Source organism: Myotis daubentonii, chromosome 10, assembly GCF_963259705.1.
Source record: "Myotis daubentonii chromosome 10, mMyoDau2.1, whole genome shotgun sequence".
NCBI lineage: Eukaryota > Metazoa > Chordata > Mammalia > Chiroptera > Vespertilionidae > Myotis > Myotis daubentonii.
Genome location: NC_081849.1, coordinates 26,666,209 through 26,686,587, shown reverse-complemented (window position 1 = coordinate 26,686,587; position 20,379 = coordinate 26,666,209). Strand labels below are relative to the sequence as shown.

Sequence of the window (20,379 nt, the reverse complement as noted above, 5' to 3'; positions counted from 1 at the left end):
TGGTTATAAAGAGTGTTTGCAAACTTGGGCATACATAAAAATAATCTCAAGCGTAATTCCTGTGGGCCCTGCACCCACAAATTCCAATTCAATCATCCCTCCCCCACAGGGTTGCATTTCTAACTCTCAAGAGACTTTGGTGGGGCTGATCCTTAAACCCCCCAACACACACACACACACACACACACACACACACACACATAGTAAGCAGTGCTGAGATTTAAAAAATAGTCAACATAGAGTACTCTTACTAAAAATTATCTTATTTGCATCCTTTACTCATATATTTACTCATTAAATTTCTTGGGCATTTAATATGTGCCCATTCCTAAATCAGGCTGCAAATTTCATTTGACACAATTATTTGTTTGTGTGTGTCCACAATGAAAATGATACAGTGTCAGTTTGATCTCAGACTACCTTTTGTATTATGACACCAACAAGTACACAAAATGACAAGACCTAAGGCAGCTCCCACTATCTGCCAAATACAGAAGTGGGCTGACACTTAAATAATGTTATCAATAATAACCCATGAAATTGACTTTATCTATTGTTCCCTTAACTGGTTCAAGCTCTAATTTGAACCTCTATAGTATGTAAAACAAGAGAAATGAAAAGCAGGTTTCTTTTTTTTACTCTGACAAATAAAAAACAAAGATTTAAGAAATGTAATATTGAGTGCTGGCCAGGTCACTCAGTTGGTTGGCGCATTGTCCCACGCACCAAAAGTTTTCGGGTTGATTCCCAATCAGGGCACATACCTAGGTTGTGGGTTCAATCCCCAGATTGATGTTTCTCTCGCACATCAATGTTTCTCTTTCTCTCTCTCCCTTCCCCATCAATGTCTGTCTCTCTCTCTCTCCCTCTCTCCCTCCCTCCCTTCTCTATCCTCCCTCGCTCTAAAAAAAAAAAAAATGAATAAACATAACCTCAGGTGAGATTTTTTTTTAAAAAAAAAAAAAAAAGGAAGAAATGTAGCAGAACCACAATGTTCCAGTGACTCGCTAAAATGCCTAACACAAAGGGAAAGAGGAGAGGCGCCCACTGTGTTCTGTAGGCCTTTTAGAAAACATGGAATTGTTCCTTTGGCCACATACATGCAAATCTACAAGAAAGGTGACATTGTGGACATCAAGGGAATGGGCTCTGTTCGAAAAGGAGTGCCCTACAGTGTTACCAGGGAAAAACTGGAAGAGTCTACAGTGTCACCCAGCATGTGGTAGGCATTGTTATGAACAAACAAGTTAAGGGCAAGCTTCTTGCCAAGATAGTGTACAGATGGAGCATATAAAGCACTCTAAGAGCTGAGATATGATCAGAAATGGCCCAAGAGAAATTACCTGGGTTCCACTGAAGCATCTGCCTCTCCCCACAGGGAAGCACACTTTGTGAGAACCAGTGGAGGGGAGCCTGAGCTGCTGGGGCCCTTCCCTATGCAGCATGGCATGGTAAGTGTTTGAGAAAAGGCCTCTGTACTGATCAAAATGGTTCTCTTAACTGAGTATAAGTGTGGAATCAACTTCCCCCAAAAAATAATTAAAGGAAACGTTGTATCCTAAATAAATAAATAAACTGTAATATTAAGACCTCTGGCCCATTTAGCAAGTCCCCTTCTCTACAGACTATAACCAAAGGGCAATATACAGTCAGGACAGCTGTCCAACTTCACATTTACAAAAGAACTATAGACATTACTACCTTGACTAACTCACCTGACATATGAGGCCATCATCCATTAATTTATGCAGACCTATTAGAGAGTACATAGATTTGGGATCAGTACTACCTTCCATGATAATGAATTGTATAATTGAGTTAACAACTGGTGCAGTAACTCCCATATGTAAAGAATTGATTCCTCCCCTTTGTTCTAAAAATATTTCAGTAAAACTGCAGGGGGTATATTCTAGTTGAGGAATAGTGAAATTTCTTCTATATGTCTCCGGTTCATCTTATTCATATCCTTCAGTATTTAATAGTTGTGTGCATTTAAAGCATGTTCTCACTGATACATGTAATCAAAACTAGAGATTTAATCAAATGGAATCATAATCACTGAAGTCAAATTTACTTGCTTCTTGCTTGCTTTGATTCAAATTAATTACTCATCGAAATCACATCGAGGCCCTTCCTGATTCCGAGTATGTCCAGGTGCAGCATGCAGTGCTTGGGAATGGCTACCAGAAGTCCCATTGTTTGACCTTGCTTCAAAGCTTCTCTTAAATGACTTTTCTGTAAAATAAAATGACCAAGTCCACAAAATCCTACATTTCAGATACTTAGGAGAAGAGTAACTAATAGAGACAGAGAAGATGAAAGAAAATGCTTCATATTTGAAAAAGAAACAAATGCCCAACTCTAACCACAGGTCTAAAGAAATCATGAAAAATATCTCACTTATTTCTCTTTTCATAAGCACTCTACTTCTACTACAAAACTAACATTGGTGCCTGTGTCTTTAGACTTTCTCATAGATGAAAGCACTTTGTAAGACTCCCCCTTGTAAGTATAACCTTATTCTGAGTTCTGGATTCTGAACTTTTAAAATATTTTTTTTCAATTTTTAGAGCAAAAATGTCTTTCCACAAATCTACAGTCTTCTTAAGCTGAGAAATCAGCAAAAGGGGGAAAAAAACAGGAAATGAGGCAAAGAACAACCCTGAAGGGAAAAAAAAGATGACTATAAAGTAGATGATTCAGTATTAGAATTATTCAGCACTCATTTAGCTAACACTGACAACCAATTACATGACAAACATACAGGAGGCAGAAATAAAAGGTGTACCACACAGTCCATTACAATACAATGTCCTATATGCTATATCTGTTTAAAAGTAGTGTAGCCATTCCTTAGTATTCCAGATGTATCAAAAATATTAAGAATGCAAAAAACTAAAGGACACTGAAAAAAGAGACAAAGGAAGATATAAACAGATGGAAGAACATACCGTGTTCATGGATTGGTAGAATCAACATCATCAAAATGTCCATACTACCCAAAGCAATCTATAGATTCAATGCAATCCCCATTAAAATACCCAATGGCATAATTCAGACCTACAATGAACTTTCAAAAATTCATCTGGAATAAAAAAAGACCCCGAATAGCTACAGCAATCTTGAGAAAGAACAACAAAGTAGGTGGGATCTCAATACCAGGTATCAAGCTGTACTACAAAGCCACTGTTCTCAAAACAGCCTGCTACTGGCACAAGAACAGACATATAGATCAATGAAAAAGAACCCAGAAATCGACCCAAACCAATATGCCCAATTAATATTCAACAAAGGGGGCATGAACATACAATGGAGTCAAGATAGTCTCTTCAATAAATGGTATTGGTAAAATTGGACAGATACATGCAAAAAAATGAAACTAGACCACCAACTTACACCATACACAAAAATAAACTCAAAATGAATAAAGGACTTAAACATAAGATGGGAAACCATAAAAATACTAGAGGAATCCACAGGCAGCAAAATCTCAGACATATGCCGAAGGAATTTCTTCAGATACTGCTCCTAGGGCAATGAAAACTAAAGAGAACATAAACAAATGGGACTACATCAAAATAAAAAGCTTTTGCATAGCAAAGGAAACCATCAACAAAACAACAAGAAAGTCCACTGCATGGGAGAACATACTTGCCAATGTTATCACCAATAAGGGTTTAATCTCCAATATTTACAGGGAACTCATACAACTTAACAAAAGGAAGATAAACAACACAATCAAAAAATGGGCAACGGACCTAAATAGATATTTTTCAAACGAAGACAGAAGGAAAGCCAAGAGACATATGAAAACGTGCTCAAAGTCACTAATTATCTGAGAGATGCAAATCAAAATGACAATGAGGTACCATCTCACACCTGTCAGACTGGCTATCATCAACAAATCAACAAACGACAAGTGTTGGCAAGGATGTGGAGAAAAAGGAACACTTGTGCATAGCTGGTGGGAATGCAGACTCGTGCAGCCACTATGGAAGATAGTATGGAGTTTCCTCAAAAAGTTAAAAATGGAACTCCCATTTGACCCAGTGATCCCACTTCTAGGAATATATCCCAAAAAGCTGGAAACACCAACCAGAAAGGATATATGCACCCCTATGTTCATAGCAGCACAATTCACCATAGCTAAGATTTGGAAACAGCCTAAGTGCCCATTATCAGATGAGTGGATTAAAAACTGATTTACATCTACACAATAGAATACTACACAGCGGTAAAAAAGGAGAAATTCTTACCATTTGCAACAGCATGGATGGAACTGGAGAGCATTATGCTAAGTGAAATAAGCCAGTCAGAGAAAGATAAATATCACATGATCTCACTCATTTATAGAATATAATGAACAACATAAACTGATGAACAAAAACAGATCCAGAGACAGAGAAGCTTGACTGTTAAATCTCAGAGGGAATGTAGGGGAGGGTGTGGTTAAGGTGAAGAGACCAACCAAAGGACTTGTATGCATGCATATAAGCCTAACCAATGGACACAGACACCAGGGGGGTGAGGCCATGAGTGTGGGGGGCTGGGGGTTGGCGGGGTAATGAGGGGGATGAGGACATATATGTAATACCTTAATCAATAAAGAAATTTAAATATATATATATATATATATATATATATATATATATAGAGAGAGAGAGAGAGAGAGAGAGAGAGAGAGAGAGAGAGAATGTACTAGAAGAAAGAAGTTTGGAAAGTTTCTATAATCTAAGAGTGAGGAAGTCCCAAGTTTGAACAAAACCTAGAAGACATAAAAGAAAACATTGAGAAATATAGCTTCATAAAAATAAAAAATTTTTAATGGTCAGACATCATAAAGTCAAAAGAGAAGCTGGGGGAAAACTGCAATATAAATACCTGAGAACTAATTGTCTTAATATATAAAAAGTTCCTACAAATCAATAAAAAGACTGACATACTAGAAAAATGGCTAGTTCACTGGTAGGTGCTATTAGATAAATGGAGCTCAATAATCACTAGTTATTATTATTAAAAAAAAAAAAAACCTACCCAGACCAGCTGAAGCCCCTATGGTTATATGCTCTCACGGCACTCTTTGTTTTTCCTTTACAATACATAAAACAATTTGTACTAATAAACTTATCTCAGAGTTCACTGATTAATGCCTTTTTTCCTCTTCTAGACTTTAAACTCAATAAGGGCAGAGATCTTATGTTTGATACAATTTTTGATCCATGGCAGATAGATATTCAATATATGTGAAAGTCATTCTTTCATGCAACAAATATTTATTATGGGTCAGGTGGGCTACATTCTGGAAACATGGGGCTGAACAAAGCAAACTACTTCTCTCTTCTCTTGAAGTTTCCATTCTAGAAGCAGTCAGAAAATCATAAAAAGTAATGTAATGCTCTGCAAAGAGATATTACATTTTTCCATACTAATACCCCCAATAGGCTTTTTCTTTTTTATTATTATTTTTATTATTCATTTTATTAATAATAAAAATTTATTATTTTTATTTTATTTTTAATAATTTTTAATCCTCACCTGAGGATATGTTTACTGATTTGAGAAAGAGAAAGGGAAAGAGAAACATTGATGTGAAAAAGAAACATTGCCTGGTTGCCTCTCATAATCACCCAACTGGAGATCAAACCCACAACCTAGATATATGCCCTGACCTGCAATCTTTTGGTGCACAGGACAACACTCCAACCAAATGAGCCACCCAGCCAGGGCACGTTTTCATTTTTAGTGACTTCTTCTGATTAAAATAACTTGAATAATAGTTCAAATTAATTCTTGAATAAGGAATTTATTCTCCACTATAACTTAACAGCTGCAAAATAGAGCAGAAAATAAAACATACGGGGCGGGAGGGGAGGCGGCAGGCGGGCGCGGTGCGGAGCCGGGCAACCGGCTGAAGCGGCGAAGGCGCGGGGCAGGCCTGAGCGGCAGGGAGCGGTGCCCGGCCCGCGGCCATGCGGGACCGGCTGCGGACCTGACGGCGCGCCAGAAGAGTGATGAAGAGGGATGACGGGGACACGGTGGTCGTGGCTGAGAAGGACCACTTCATGGACGACTTCTTCCACCAGGTCGAGGAGATCAGGAACGGCATATCTAAGATAGCTCAGTACGTGGAGGAAGTAAAGAAAAACCACAGCATCATTCTGTCTGCACCAAACCCCGAGGGAAAAATAAAAGAGGAGCTTGAAGATCTGAACAAAGAAATCAAGAAAATTGCTAATAAAATCTGCGTCAAGTTAAAGTCCATCGAGCAGAGCTTGGAGCAGGATGGGAACAGGCCCCGCACGTCTGTGGACGCCTGGATCCGGAGGAGCCAGCACTCCGTGCTCTCCCGGAAGTTCGTGGACGTGATGGCCGAGTTCAACGAAGCCCAGACGGTCTTTTGGGATCGCAGCAAGGGGCGCATCCAGCGGCAGCTGGAGATCACTGGGAAGACGACCACAGACGAGGAGCTGGAGACCATGCTGGAGAGCGGGAACCCCTCCATCTTCACCTCCGACTCACACAGCACAAGACAGGCCCTCAACGAGATCGAGTCGCGGCACAAGGACATCAAGAGGCTGGAGACCAGCATCCGCGAGCTGCACGAGATGTTCATGGGCATGGCCATGTTCGTGGAGACACAGGGTGAAATGATCAACAACATAGAGAAGAACGTCATGAACACGGCGGACTACGTGGAACACGCCAAGGAGGAGACGAAGAAAGTCATCATGTACCAGAGCAAAGCGCGCAGGAAAAAGTGGATCCCGGTGGCCGTGGCGGTGGTGCTGGTCGCTGTCGTGGCTCTGATTATTGGCTTATCGGTTGGCAAGTGAGGCTGCGGATCACGCCAGGGTGCATGCCTCTGCAGGCACGGCAAAAATGATGTGCGTTGTTATTTGTGTAATTATTTTGCTTGTGATCCTTGGAATTATCCTAGCAACAACATTGTCATAGCAACCGTAGCCCACGAGCCCTTAGTCCCTGGAGTCAGCCCTCCCACGTCTGCAGCAAGCCAGCCTCCCACGTGGCGCACGAGCCCCGGGCGTGGCAGCCGTGGCACCGAGTGCGCTGAAGGACACGGAGAATGCCGCCCGCAGCCCGGATGCGATGCGTTAGCCCCGCATCCTTGGCTCCATAAACAGCACGCCGCAAACCTTCAGGAATGTGAAACAATGGCCTTAAGATAGGAATTATTGACATTTTCAATTTTTTATATTTCAGTGTTAAGACTATTTGTATGTAGCGTTTCATGAGGAATATTTTATGTTTGAAGCCACGCGATTCCAGGTCTGAGACTTGGTGCCCTACCCCCTGGCTCACAAGCTCCCTGACGCTTTTGTACCGTTTCCTTCGTGTTTACTGTTTGCTAGGAAATCCTCGTTATTATCACAGAGCTGTTTTGTAAGATATCTATGATGTTAAATGTTTATAAATTAACTGTTTAATATATTAACCTCTTAGTTTACCCCATTTTTATATATTAAATGCTGCCTTTTGAAAGGAAAACAAAAAAACATACGACCTTATTATCTAAACACAACTATTTTTAGCATTAAAGTATATTTCTTCCCTTGTTTTCCATGAACCTTCCTTCAATATGACAGTGAGCATAGAACATGCAACGTTCTCAACTTTTTTATCAGATAAAACCTTTCATTCATAAAAGAGATCAAGGAACAGTGCAAAATGGTTTCCTTCTGAAAAGGAAAAAGATCTAACAGCCATGGCTCCAACTCATTCAACTCTTCTTGTCTTCTTCAAAAACAACAGTTTTTGCCAAAGTGGAACAGGCCTTCAGCACCAACCCCTGCAATGAATTTTGTCTTGACGTTTAAACAGGACCATTTTCAAATAGAGGATGTAGTAGCCTCACACATGCCAATCATTCTTTTCCCACATTCTTTTCTCTTTCATATTCTTGACAAGATATCGCACCTTTAGAGGAGATTTTATTTCTTCTATCTTTTCTTCATGCTTTTCTTACTAGAGACCTTCTTCTAGCTTCTTTAAAACAAAAATGACATGAAAATGCTCATGAGCTAGATTTGGGGAAAGAATCAATGATTAGGCAGCAGGAGTTGGAGACCTGAAATTGAAGACACTGCCTGCCTTTCTGAGGACATAATCGGTAGCTGGTGGTCCTGGGAGACTGGAAAAGCACATGTTCCCCTAATGTTTATCAAGTTGGCAACAAAAGTAGTTGAATATTTTCCTTTAATAGTAAGTGTAGTTTTATAAACACTAGATAGATTATGAATGACAAAATATTTCTCCTATAAAGAGACAGCAGATATTTTGGGAAATTTTAGTTTAGATAGCTTGGGGGTCAAAAATAAAATAAAATAATAAGTAGATCATTGAAGTGATTTTTAAAAACTGGCTGTGAATGTATACTGCCTCTGTAGGAAGTGAAAAAAAAAGAATTCTAGCTTGGTTCCTTCTACTTTTCTAGCAAAATAGCATACAACATTAATTCTCTACATAAAAACAAATGAAAACAAGCCTGCAATGCATCACAACCAGAATATATTTAATAGGATGATATTAAACAATGAAACTTTCAGAAAAAGTTACAGAAATGGTATCTTGCCTCAGAGTAGCATTTATATGCTAATGATTTCTAATAGTCTTTTTTTTCCCCACTTGGGAGGGGGGATGAGGGAGAAAATATGCATGTTGGAGAAGGAAGAATCATGGCTCTTTTTGGCTATGCTTCAATTTTCTATAAACAGATTCTTATGCCTTTGGCATAAGAGTCCTTGTATGTAATGGTAAAAAAAAAAAAAAAATGCAAAATATTGTGACTTTACTGCTCTCTAAAATAAATGCCACTAACACCTCCCAGTAAAATTCAATGAACACGAAGTACCATGCAAGCTTTAAGGGATAATCTGACACTATCCTTTCTAAACCTCTAAGAAGCAGCAATGCAAATCATGACTTTTCAATGATGTTTCCAAGGTAATTCTTGAGACATTATAAAGCATTTGATAGCACACAGACAAGCTCAAAACCATCAGTCATTTGGAGTGCCAGCCCAAGAATTTAATCTTTAATCTTCAAAAAGTGGTTCACCACCAGAGGGAAAGGGAGTGGGGTTGGGGAGCAGGTAGTACAGGGTAAAGGAGTCAAATGTATATGGCAAAGGAAGGAGATTTGAGTTTGGGTGGTAAACACAATGCAAAATACAGATGATGTGTTACAGAACTGAACACTTGAGCCCAGCTGCACGGCTCAGTGGTTGAGCACCAACCTGTGAAGCAGGAGGTCACAGTTCAATACCCAGTCAGGGCACATGCCCAGTTTATGGGTTTGATCCCCCTTGTGAGGTGTGCAGGAGACAGCTGATCAATGATTCTCTCTCATCATTGGTATTTCTCTTTCTCTCCCTCTCCCTTCCTCTCTGAAATCAATAAAAATACATTTTTTAAAAGAACTGAACACTTGAAACCTATATCATTTTATCAACCAATGTCACCCCAGTAAATTTAATTTCCTTTTTTTAAGTTGTTCACCCCAAATATTTGCTTTCTCTGTACTATTTTACCTCAGAGTGTTTGGGCCCAAAATTTCAGATTTGTACATTTTATAAAATAAGATCATGTTTTAGATAGTTTCGTTGTTCACTTGCTACTGTCCAATATATCCTGCCTACAAAAGCCTTCAAAATATTGACAAAAACAAAACTTAGAGAAGGAAAAACCTCTTGCTGACTCATTCCCCATAGAGAAACATTTATTATCTCCAGGGCAGTACGCTGAATTTCTACCTCTACTGCTGCAATTTCCACTCGTGAATTCTGCAAGGGGCTTAGGGCACAGAAGAGGAAGAGGTCAAAATCCTTTGAAAGACACATTGCTTTTAAGGGCACCGTAATGAGATCTGCAGAAAAGTTATTGATCCGTGCCCTTTCGTTTTACTTCCAATATATACTACAGTCATGTTATTTCCCTATGAAAGTTCAGCGCATTCATCTAGGAACTTGCAGCAGCAGGACATATAGAGAGCCGGAATTCTGGAGCGTTCATTAATAAGGAGGCAAAAGGTCATCAAGGAAATCCAGGCACCAGGCAACAAAAATAAATTCAATTCAGAACCAGTTCCAGCTTCTGTGGGTCATACTGTGAGTGATCAAAGAACATGAAGTTGAGGAAAGAAACAAGAATAAATAAATGTGTGTATTAATATACACCAATACAGTTACTGGCACTACCCTACTAAAGTCTAACCATATATCTTCATCTAATGCCAGCAACCCTATAAAGCAGGTGTTATTTCCTCAGTCAGGTCTGTTCAACTCCCAAACCCATGCTCATCACAACATGTGCTCTGAAATATTCTGTGGCAGGCGAGGGGTGAAGGAAGGTTTCTTCAACAACTATACTTTTGAATGAAGTTTACAAGGGAATTAATGTTGAAATTTTAAAGTAGAATTAAAATTAATGTTATTTAGATACATAAAATAATATAAAAAAGAAAACAGCATACATTATTTTTCCAAAAAAATTTAAAGTCTGGGAAATTCTATACTAAGTGAGCTATTATTATTTCCTTTAAAATTTATCTTCTTTAAAGAAAAATATTTAACCCCTAACAAACAGGAGAATTTCCTTAACAGCAGGTCAATAAGATTATGATGCCTTCCCAGAAACTCACATTATTTGAACTCAGAAGACATGCCTTACTGTGCCCTGTGCTCTCAGAGGAAAGTGTAGTTCCCCCCCCCACCCCCCCACCCCCATGCAAATTTCTGCCTTGTCCATGTCTGGTGTATGTGGAGAGTTCGGGGTAAAAGCAGAGGAGAACAGAGATCTGTGCAGAGTGTATTCTGGATTTTCTAGGAAAGTCTCCATTTCAAAGCTCTTGTCCCACCATCAGATGGCATTAGTCTTTTGTGCCCTAGACTCTGGTTTGGCAGACATGCTCTCTCAGTGCCTGACAGTCAAGACAGAGTTTGGATCAGAGCACAGTTTCAGTTTTCCCCTTATGAAACAAAAAGTATGAAATCCAAACCCAATTAGTTGTTTTAAATAGATACAATAGTTCCTGAGACTGATTTGCCTACTGACAAATATCCACATATTAAAGGACAAAACATGGAAGAAGGACCATGGCCTTGCATTCAACCCCAAGATCAGTCACTTGCTCTGTGACCTTGACTAATTACTTAATCTCTGAGGCCCATTTCCCTAACTGTAAATTATGGCTAATAAGTAGTTCATAAAGTTGAAGTGATACTTAATGACATAATATATACAAAATGCCTTGAATTCTGCTTAATACTTAGTAAATATCCAATAATTGCTTCATTTTTTCATTTGCATCTGAACAAAATGCGTTGAAACTTCACAACTATGTCAAAAGCCAGCTGGGGGGAAAAATGAAAAAGGAAAAAAAAAAAAAAAGCCAGCTGAATTATACCTATTCAAGCTGTTTTCACCAATTGAGTTTGTATATTCTATAGTATCCCAAGTTCAAAAAATAATATCAAAAGAAGATAATTACTTACCTCCCACCCTAGAAAAGGTATAATAGCTATCAAACACATGAATTACACCCGATCTACCTTGGTTGGTTGTCCGCAGTGAGGTTCTCTCCCCTCTGATAGCTACTGTCCGCCACCTGGGTTGTAGACCTCTTCACAATCTGTTGGAGCTCCTGCTCCAAACGTTCTTTGATGGCCTTCACTGTCTCTGGGATCTTCTTCAGTTTGGCAAGCCCCTTGATGAGGATGCCCATAAAAAGGGTGCTGTTCTCCTCTGGATCCAAGTCCAAATCCTCTTTGATGTCCTGTAGGTTTATCTCCCTCACTGTAAAAAAATAAACACAGGTTCCATTACAAAACACACAATGGGTCTGGTACATGGCTTCACTGCTTTGATTGCTCCATTAAAGAAATCAGAGAAGCCCTGGCTGGTGTGGCTCCGTTGGTTGAGCATTGTCCCATGCACTGAAAGGTTGCCAGTTCCTTTCCCAGTCAAGGCATATGCTCAGGTTGCAGACTGGATCCCCGGTAGGGGATATGCAGTTGGCAGCCAATGGAAGTTTTGCTCTCACATTGATGTTTCTCTCTCTCCCTCTCCTTCCTCTATCTCTAAAAATCAATTTTAAAATCTTTTTTTTAAAATAGAGATTTTTCAATTATATTTGTAATTAAATTATATTTACATAGTAAGAATCACACAAAAACAGTACATTCTTCAATCCATCCCAATTGGTTAGTAATAAGACATAGAAAACAATTAACAGCAAGAAAGCAAATCTCCATGGGAAGTTTCCATAGACTACCACTTCCAGAATGAGTCAGTCAGTTTGTGACATTTATTAAGTATTCACTATTTATAAAATGTGACACTTGGCATGAGAATTCTAAAGAGGCAGACCATAGTTTAAAAATTCCTATTTATTAGTTATAAGAGATAAATAGCTTGATATAAAGACATTTATAAATACATGAAGAGGTAAATAAGATTAAATTATAACAAATTATAAAAGAGATGAAGAAAATAAATGAAAAATAATGCATGCAAGTGAGACAAAACGTTGAGGGTATGTCTAGCATAAGATTATTATCTACTGAAGACTAGTACTGCTAATACATGTAGGTTTTCTGAGAATGAACTATATATGTCAGTAATCTCTCTAGATCTTTAGACTGCAGCTTTCATCCAAGCTACCTGGTTTTCAAATGGAAGAAACATCTAGAACAGTGTTCTTAACCCCATGAGAAGGTGGGAAGCAGGTGGGACTGGAATCTGAGATTTCTGTAATCTGCTGAAATCCATAGGCCTTTCCCTCAAATGAATATACATATACACAACACTTCTCCTGTAATTTCAGAGCAAGCACTACTGTCAAAAGAAAAAAGAAGCACAGGTTGAAAACTTCTGGCCTAAAAATAATTCTCTAATTTTACAAGTGGCTGGATTAGGACAGACAAAGCAAAAGTGAATACAAACTTAAATATGGATCCTAATAAAGTTTCCCCATCCTCCCCTTTCCTCCACTCCTCATAAAAACTGAATCATTTTTAAAATATGTGCCATTCTGAAAGATGCATACATTCTTCTTTAGTGGATTCTAGCTCAACTACACAACAAGTGTGGTCTGGGTTGTTCGGCACTACTGGAATGCATTGAAATCTGTTTATTTCATTCCCTAAATGAAAATACCCAGTGTATGGAGTAAGTCCTTGTAACCACTAAATACATTTCCTAAAACCTCTACTCCAGACGACGAGTAGGCTATTCTCCTCAGTCCTTTGTTTTGCTCCAAATTCATAAAATGCACATAAATATAAACCAAATGCATGTAATGATATAATTACTTATACAACCTTAATCTAAAGTAAGTCCTCTGCATATTTATCTGTGATGCTGTTGTCTTACTTAGATTCAGTAGACCCCTAAAGTCCATAGAGAGAGAGAAGAACATAAATAACAACCAAATTCATGTGGTTTTCCTCACAGAACAGTGGGCATTTGATATGGTATTTAAATCTACATTTTTTAATACTAGTAAACTGGTCGTAGAACCAAGAAGCTGTAAGCCTCGAAAGATCACATGCCAATCAATTCTGAAGGCAAATCAAAGAAGTCATTGATATTTCCAAAAGTGACATTTCAAGAATACACATTTTAGTTGCAGGTTTTGTTTTATACACAAAGAGCTAGACACCTCAGGCCACAAAATTATTCCATCCTTCAAGACCAACCTCAAAAGCAAGACGAGAAAAGTATTTAGCAGGCAAGGGACTATCTAAATTCAACCTGTTAGAGGGGGAAATGAAGCGAAAAGATAAGCAGAACTCCAGGCAGAAAAAAAGGTAATAGAAATTTAGCTGGGACAAAATGATCTTCATAAAAGAGGATCTATAAGTAACAAAGGACCATGCAAAGGGCCACCTGAAAATTACAGCCACATGCCGCAAGAGTGATTGGTGATGAGATAAATGTAGTTTAACTCAATAAGGGCCTAGATGACGTGGCATACTCACATGCAAATTAATATAATAGATAGCTTATTAAAAATAACAAATAAGCAAGGTATGAATATTAAAATGCCACCGCCCCAAATGGCACATTTGTTTAGAACCTTATCTATCTGCTTGTCTCCTGAAATCTCCTAGAGCATAAACACGGAACAGATCCAATATTAATTAATTTATAGTATCTATTTCACTTACATCAGCTGAAAATTAAAAGGCAATTTAAAAGGATAATATAATCAACCATGAAGACTAGTCTAATAATCACAAAAACCCTGTGATTTCAGATAGAGTTATTGGTACTTTATGAAAAAGCCTTGTGCAAAATAATTTAGCTGAAATTCAGTAAGGGCTCACAGCACAATTAGAACAAAATGTACATATTTTTAAACTACCACACCCCAAATCATTCCCTTGTGTCTATATTGCTATAATATGCACTCAATGTGTGGGTTTTAGAACACTTTAAAAAACAAAAACACCTTACTTCCTTTTCCAATTTCTTATCTGCGATATTTTTGCTTTGAGTGTCTTAAGTGAGGATTTCTTGAACCTGGTTTAAAAACTTTCACTGGTAGAACAATGCTAAATAATAAAAGACTCTCAAGTCCTTGCACTAATTATTTCTACTAAAATCCTACTGGCCCCAATTGTTTCTTATTTGATAGACAGGCATGCATATATATCCTTTATATCCATACATCCTTATCTAAGTGGATGTAAATGATGTCACTGGCTGAGCTTAAGCATGGAATCCTGAAAGAGGTTTACCTAAGACACTTTGGGACTCAAGGAATATTTAACTAGATGATATCTACAGTCCTTTTAAGCCCTACAATTCCATGATTCTACTAAGTACAGTGTAAATCTATGCATCTCTGATCACTAAGCCTATAGCTGAGTAGGTATAACTATATTATAGATAACCCATTTAAAAAGAGATAAACAAGGTGAATGATCCATTTATGCAGTAAATATTTTATAAAAGAAAACTACTTCTTTGTTTTCCAGTAAGTACAGAAAGCAATCTAGACCAGTCCGTGGCTGTGTTCTTTTCATAATATGCTTGGAAAGAAACACTGGTAACATACGCCATATGTCATCAAATTGCAGGAGGTCAGGGCTATCGTAAAACACTAATTTTTATTGAATATGTCATATTAATTTATCATTTATATTTATACACTAGAGGCCCGATACACGAATTTGTGCACAATTGGAGTCCCTTGGCCTGGCCAGCGATAGGGTCTGTCTCGCCCAGTCCAGATCGGACCTATCAGGGCCGGCCAGCAAGAGGGGGCGGGGAGGAAGGACCTTGGGAGGTTGGCCGGCTGTGGGGGAGGGGCCGATTGGGGATGGCCATGGGGGGCGAGGGACCATAGGAGCTTGGCCAGCCGCCAAGGTTGGCTGTGGGAGTGTACTGACCACGAGGGGGCAGCTCCTGCTAGAGTGTCTGCCCCCTGGTGGTCAGTGCACATCATAGCAACTGGTCATTCGGTCACTTAGGTTTTTATATATATAGACGCTAAATAAGGTATAAGAGATAATGGTAACATTTACTATAGAAATTCCTGGTAGATGTCATTCCTTATATTATGCACAGTACCTAAATTATATAACATACATTATTTACCTACATAATTTACATGTATTCAAGAACATTATCTCTATATAATGTCTGCCACTACTGAACAAAATTCAATATAAAAAGGAGCCTTCAAAAAATCACCAAGCCTAATTAGACCACTAAAGCATCAGGATTTCATACCCACCATGCTGCCCCCACAGATGGGAGCCTGGCCTCAGAATACTGACAATATTCTCAAGCAGGAAATAATAAGTTACCACTAAAAAAAAAATAATTCTGCCTCTGATCAAAATGTCATTACAACTTCATACTTTAGATATCCAATCTACTAAAAAAACACTATTATATATAAAATATAAGTTAAATTAAAAAAAAATAGTCTGCCTCAAAATTGAGAGTAATATCTCTGTAGACAAAAAATGTAAACAATGAGAGGGTTCACGTCCAGTGAGCTCAGGGTAGAGAAGCAGGCAGAATCTGGCAGAGACCTATGCTGCAGTGACTGGCCAGGTGGGTTGATGAAATCCTCCCAGGGCTATAAGCACAGAAACAAATCAAGCTCTAGACCTAGACTGGTAGGTTGCTCAACTCACCAATCCTTATCCTCCAATCATGTCCCAGTGGAAGCACTTGGTCAACTATATACCTTAAATATCTTTCTTTTCATCATAAAAAATTACTTCTAACATCTTTTATTCTAAGTAATACACCCATTGGGGCAGACTCAGAGAGCAAGATCTGATGCACTGGTTGCCACTGGAGTATAGAATCTTGATTAGGGTCTTTCAAATGTTAACTAACTACCCTGAGTGTGGATTCCTGATTAAAGTACTTCAAAAATGTTAACCAAGAACCCCGAAGGCACAAATTAAATTAAAGAAAACTAGAGACAATATAATACCCCACTCCTGAAAGGAGGCTGCCAAAAGCTACTGCCAACTGCTCCCAGGAGCTCTCATTTACATGAGCAGGGAGTGTTTTCAGCCTGGGCACAGGGATGGTTTCAATTCTGAGGTGGAGATGAAACCCACATTGCCCTGACTTTTAGCACAGTGACTGTGCACTGGTTATTCCAGGAGTAAAAGTGGACTAAGGGTTTAATGATGGTTTATTTGCCTCAGGAGTTAATAGCAAACCTTTTATTAGGATAAAAACAAACAAGACTATCTGTTTAATTAGTTTCCCTTGAGACAAAGCTCATCACCCCATTTAGAGCAAGGAGGATGTACCTTTGAAGCTCAGAGAAGCACCTAATGGAGAGAAGCTACTAAAAAAGTAAGAGGGACACAGGATACGAGGACAAGTAAAAGACGAATAGATTGACAGTTTATACTAATATTCACAAAATTTATTAGACTGCAGGTATTCGTTAATGTATGTTTTTTAAGTTCAACTGCCCAGGAAGACAGCATGATGTAATGGAAAGAACAAAAGCTTGCCATCACACATGTTGGATCTGATTACCATCTCCACCACTTTCTAGTTGTGTAATCTCTCAAGTCATTAAATATTGCTGGACCTCAATTTCTTCATCTGTAAAGTGGAGATAGCATTACCTACAGAACTGTGCACATTAAATGTGATGTGACATGAAAACACAAAAACGAACCCCCAAAATAAAAAATGTAAGTTGAAAACTTCTAGCTTTAGGAACTCTGGGGTTGCTGAAGACAATGGGGGCTGTATAGGTCCCCATTTCTCAATATTTCTTCCAAAACAACATAGAACAATGAAAAGAATAAAAGTCATAGAAATCATGCCCTCAGGATAACTTTAAGACAGAAATTGCCCCAAATTCAAAACAACTGTAAATAGAAATAAGAAAAGAACCATCTAATCCCAGCAAGTGATCTCCCAAGCTCCTCTCCAGTCCTGCTCAGCCACAAGGCTTTGTTGCAGGCCAAGTCAGACTGTGAAAAACTGAGGAGAGAAGAGGGGGGCTAGTGATGAACCAAAGACTGAACTGAAACTATCAATACAAAGACAAAGTCCACTGCAAGTTTCAAAATACTAAAAAGTAGCCAAGCATATCAGAGCATTGACTATAGAGAAGGAACTTAAAAGCAGACACAATCTGAAGGAGCAGTGTTTGAGACACACAGTTTCTGGGGGAAAAATAAAACAAAGAGAGAGAAATGCCCTTTGGCTATATCAGATGTGAAGAGAGAATGAAGCATAAAAGAAAAATTCAGGATCCTACAGGACAAGAGCATCAAAGTTCTGGAAACAAACAACCTTCCCCAACCATCAAAAACAAAAAAAGCATCTAGATTTTGACAGAAGAGGGAGCCAATGAGCTAGAATTTCTATAAAACACTCTGATACTATAAACATGAACAGAAAACAGTGAGATTCATGTAGAGCAAGCATGTCAAACTCGCAGCTCGCAGGCCACATGTGGCCCAAAACAAATATTTTTGTGGCCCAGCCAATATAACGGTATATAAGAAAAGTTTTAATAAAAATTTCGTGCCTTAATTTTTACAATACATAATTGTTAATAACGAACTACAACGTTCACTAATGACTGAATACTATCGTGTTGCATTCATTCAGGCGCACCATTTCTCTCCACTAATACTAGCAGCAAATATTTTAGCAGCTGATTGCCATGTCATTAGTCTTAGACTCACTTGTTTGTTGTTCACAACAGGAAATATTTTGCTTTCAGAACACAAGAAAAATAGGTTTATTTGCATTACTCTTATGAATTTGTGCAGTTATTCAGTGTCTGGTAATTTAAAGTTCAAGAAAAAATATTAATTTTTATTAAAATGTTCTATTATTTTATGTTAAGAATGACTCATTTATTTCAGCTCGTTGTATCCAGCATGTCTCTATCGAAATAAACCTACGTTTCTATGAAAATTGAAGCTTTTGTTTTTTGTGCGGCCCACATAAACTTAAACCTTGTTTATTTGGCCTGTGTTAGCCTTTGAGTTTGACATGCTTGATGTAGAGGCATATTGAAAAAAATCAGGAAATCCAAAGCACATCAACAGAGGAAAAGTCCCTGTAATAAAATAATCATGAAGCACAAGAAAACTAGATGGCAACACTCCAGATGAAATTAATATACTCAAATAAGAATTTGAGGATAGGTAAAGCCATTTTGAGTCGAAAATCCAAAAACTAAGAACAGACATGGACAAATAAAGAAAGGTATGAGAAGAAAACTGACTAATATCAGGAAAGATATGAAAGAAAAAAAAGTCACCTCATGCATGAATAATACATAATAAACTATAAAATACCCATGGGAGAATAAATTTAAATATTCTATAAAGGGTATCGAGAAAATGCAGAGAATACAAGGGGATATAAAGAAAAGTAAAAATTGACCAAAGAGAAAGTAGTAAAAATGGAAGACAGGCCAGGAAAAAAGTAACATATTACATGAAAAAGAAACAATACAAAAGAACTAATACTTAAAAATATAAACCAAGAAAAGTTGCCAAAAAATTTTTAATCTACAAAATAAAAGAACCCATTGGGTCTGAAGGAAAATTAATGCCAAAATATAACTCTAAGACATTTCCTACTAAAACTAGTCAATTCCTAAGTTTAAAGTCCTTTAAGGCCTACAAGATCAAATAACTCACAAGGGCAAAAAAATTAGATTGGCGGCAGAATTTTCATAAAGCACATGAAGGGAAATAAAAATAACGGCATTTTACAAAATAATAATAATAATAATAATGAGGAAAAGTGTAAACCAAGAAATTTATACCCACTCAAGAGGTCCTTTAAGTACAAAGGCTGTGGGGTGGAAAGTATTTTTCAACAGAAGGAATTGAATAGCCATGACCCTTCTTGAGTAATCTTTTAGATGATGGACTTCATCCAACCCAGAGACAATTGAGAAAATTTCAGCAAAAAGATGAATGAGCATTTAAAGACAAAGACAAAAATGAGGATGTTGATGGAAACACAACTTTACAAAAGCAGTATATTGTTTAAAAAAATGTTTAAATACAACTAAAAATTGGCAGTAGAGAGATGAAGAAAAAAATAAGTGTATTGTTTATTGTCAAAACAATAGATGGGAAGTAAAGAATACAAATAAAAAGAGAGAAATCTGCGAATAAAAGGTTAAAGAAAAAAAGGGGCTAAAAGCATTTTCAAAAGATTTTTAAATACATTAAAAGATAACCACTGAGGCAGGGGAACCTTTCTAAACCACAAAAAATTCTGCATAAAGAGCAAAAATTAATATTTCAGAAATAGAGCAAATATAACATAATATACATTTATAAAATATTATGATAGAGTTGAGAAAAATATATCAGTCATATCAATATATGTATGTCAATGGATATGACTCACCTATTAAACAGACTTTCAATTTGACTCACAAAGCAAGGTACAACTATAAGCTATACACATATCTAACACAAACTAATTTAGAAAGGCTAGAATGAACAATGGTATGCCAGCCAAAAAGCATTAACCATGACAAAGCAGGACATTCAATATCACAAGCCACAATCCTATATAATAAAAGCCTAGGTGACGTCGTGCAACAAGATGGCCGTGTGCACAGTAGAGGCAGGGTCTGGTGGCCACACTATGTGGTGAGGCCTGGGGGTCCTGCAGCTCTGCACGGCACAGAGGAGGTCAGTCCCGGTGTCTCCTCCACCCCGCGTGGAGGAGGCGAGTTGTGGCAGGGGAGGGCAGTTGGGGGCGATCAGGCCAGCAGGGGAGGGCAGTTGGGAGCAATCAGGCCAGGAGGGGAGCAGTTAGGGGCAATCAGGCAGGCAAGCAGGCGAGCGGTTAGGAACCAGCAGTCCCAGATTGTGAGAGG

At 38.1% G+C, this 20,379-nt stretch overlaps 2 protein-coding genes across 5 annotated transcripts in view; one reads left to right on the top strand and one right to left on the bottom strand.

Moving 5' to 3' along the window:
- EXOC4 (exocyst complex component 4) overlaps positions 1-20,379 on the bottom strand; it is a 753,652-nt gene that overhangs the window by 648,197 nt on the left and 85,076 nt on the right. For all 4 annotated transcript variants that reach the window (XM_059711814.1, XM_059711816.1, XM_059711817.1 and 1 more), the window contains exon 6: positions 11,567-11,810. In XM_059711814.1, coding sequence (XP_059567797.1) covers positions 11,567-11,810 — 244 coding nt within the window. The remainder of the gene's footprint in view (positions 1-11,566; positions 11,811-20,379) is intronic.
- On the top strand, positions 5,925-7,514 carry LOC132242771 (syntaxin-2-like). The gene has a single exon (XM_059711813.1). It carries the CDS (start codon positions 6,012-6,014, stop codon positions 6,831-6,833), a length of 822 nt encoding a protein of 273 aa, XP_059567796.1. The 5' UTR covers positions 5,925-6,011; the 3' UTR covers positions 6,834-7,514.

Coding starts and splice junctions, on each gene's coding strand:
- LOC132242771 (XM_059711813.1), top strand. CDS start 6,012: ATGAAGAGGGATGACGGGGACACGGTGGTCGTGGCTGAGAAGGACCAC.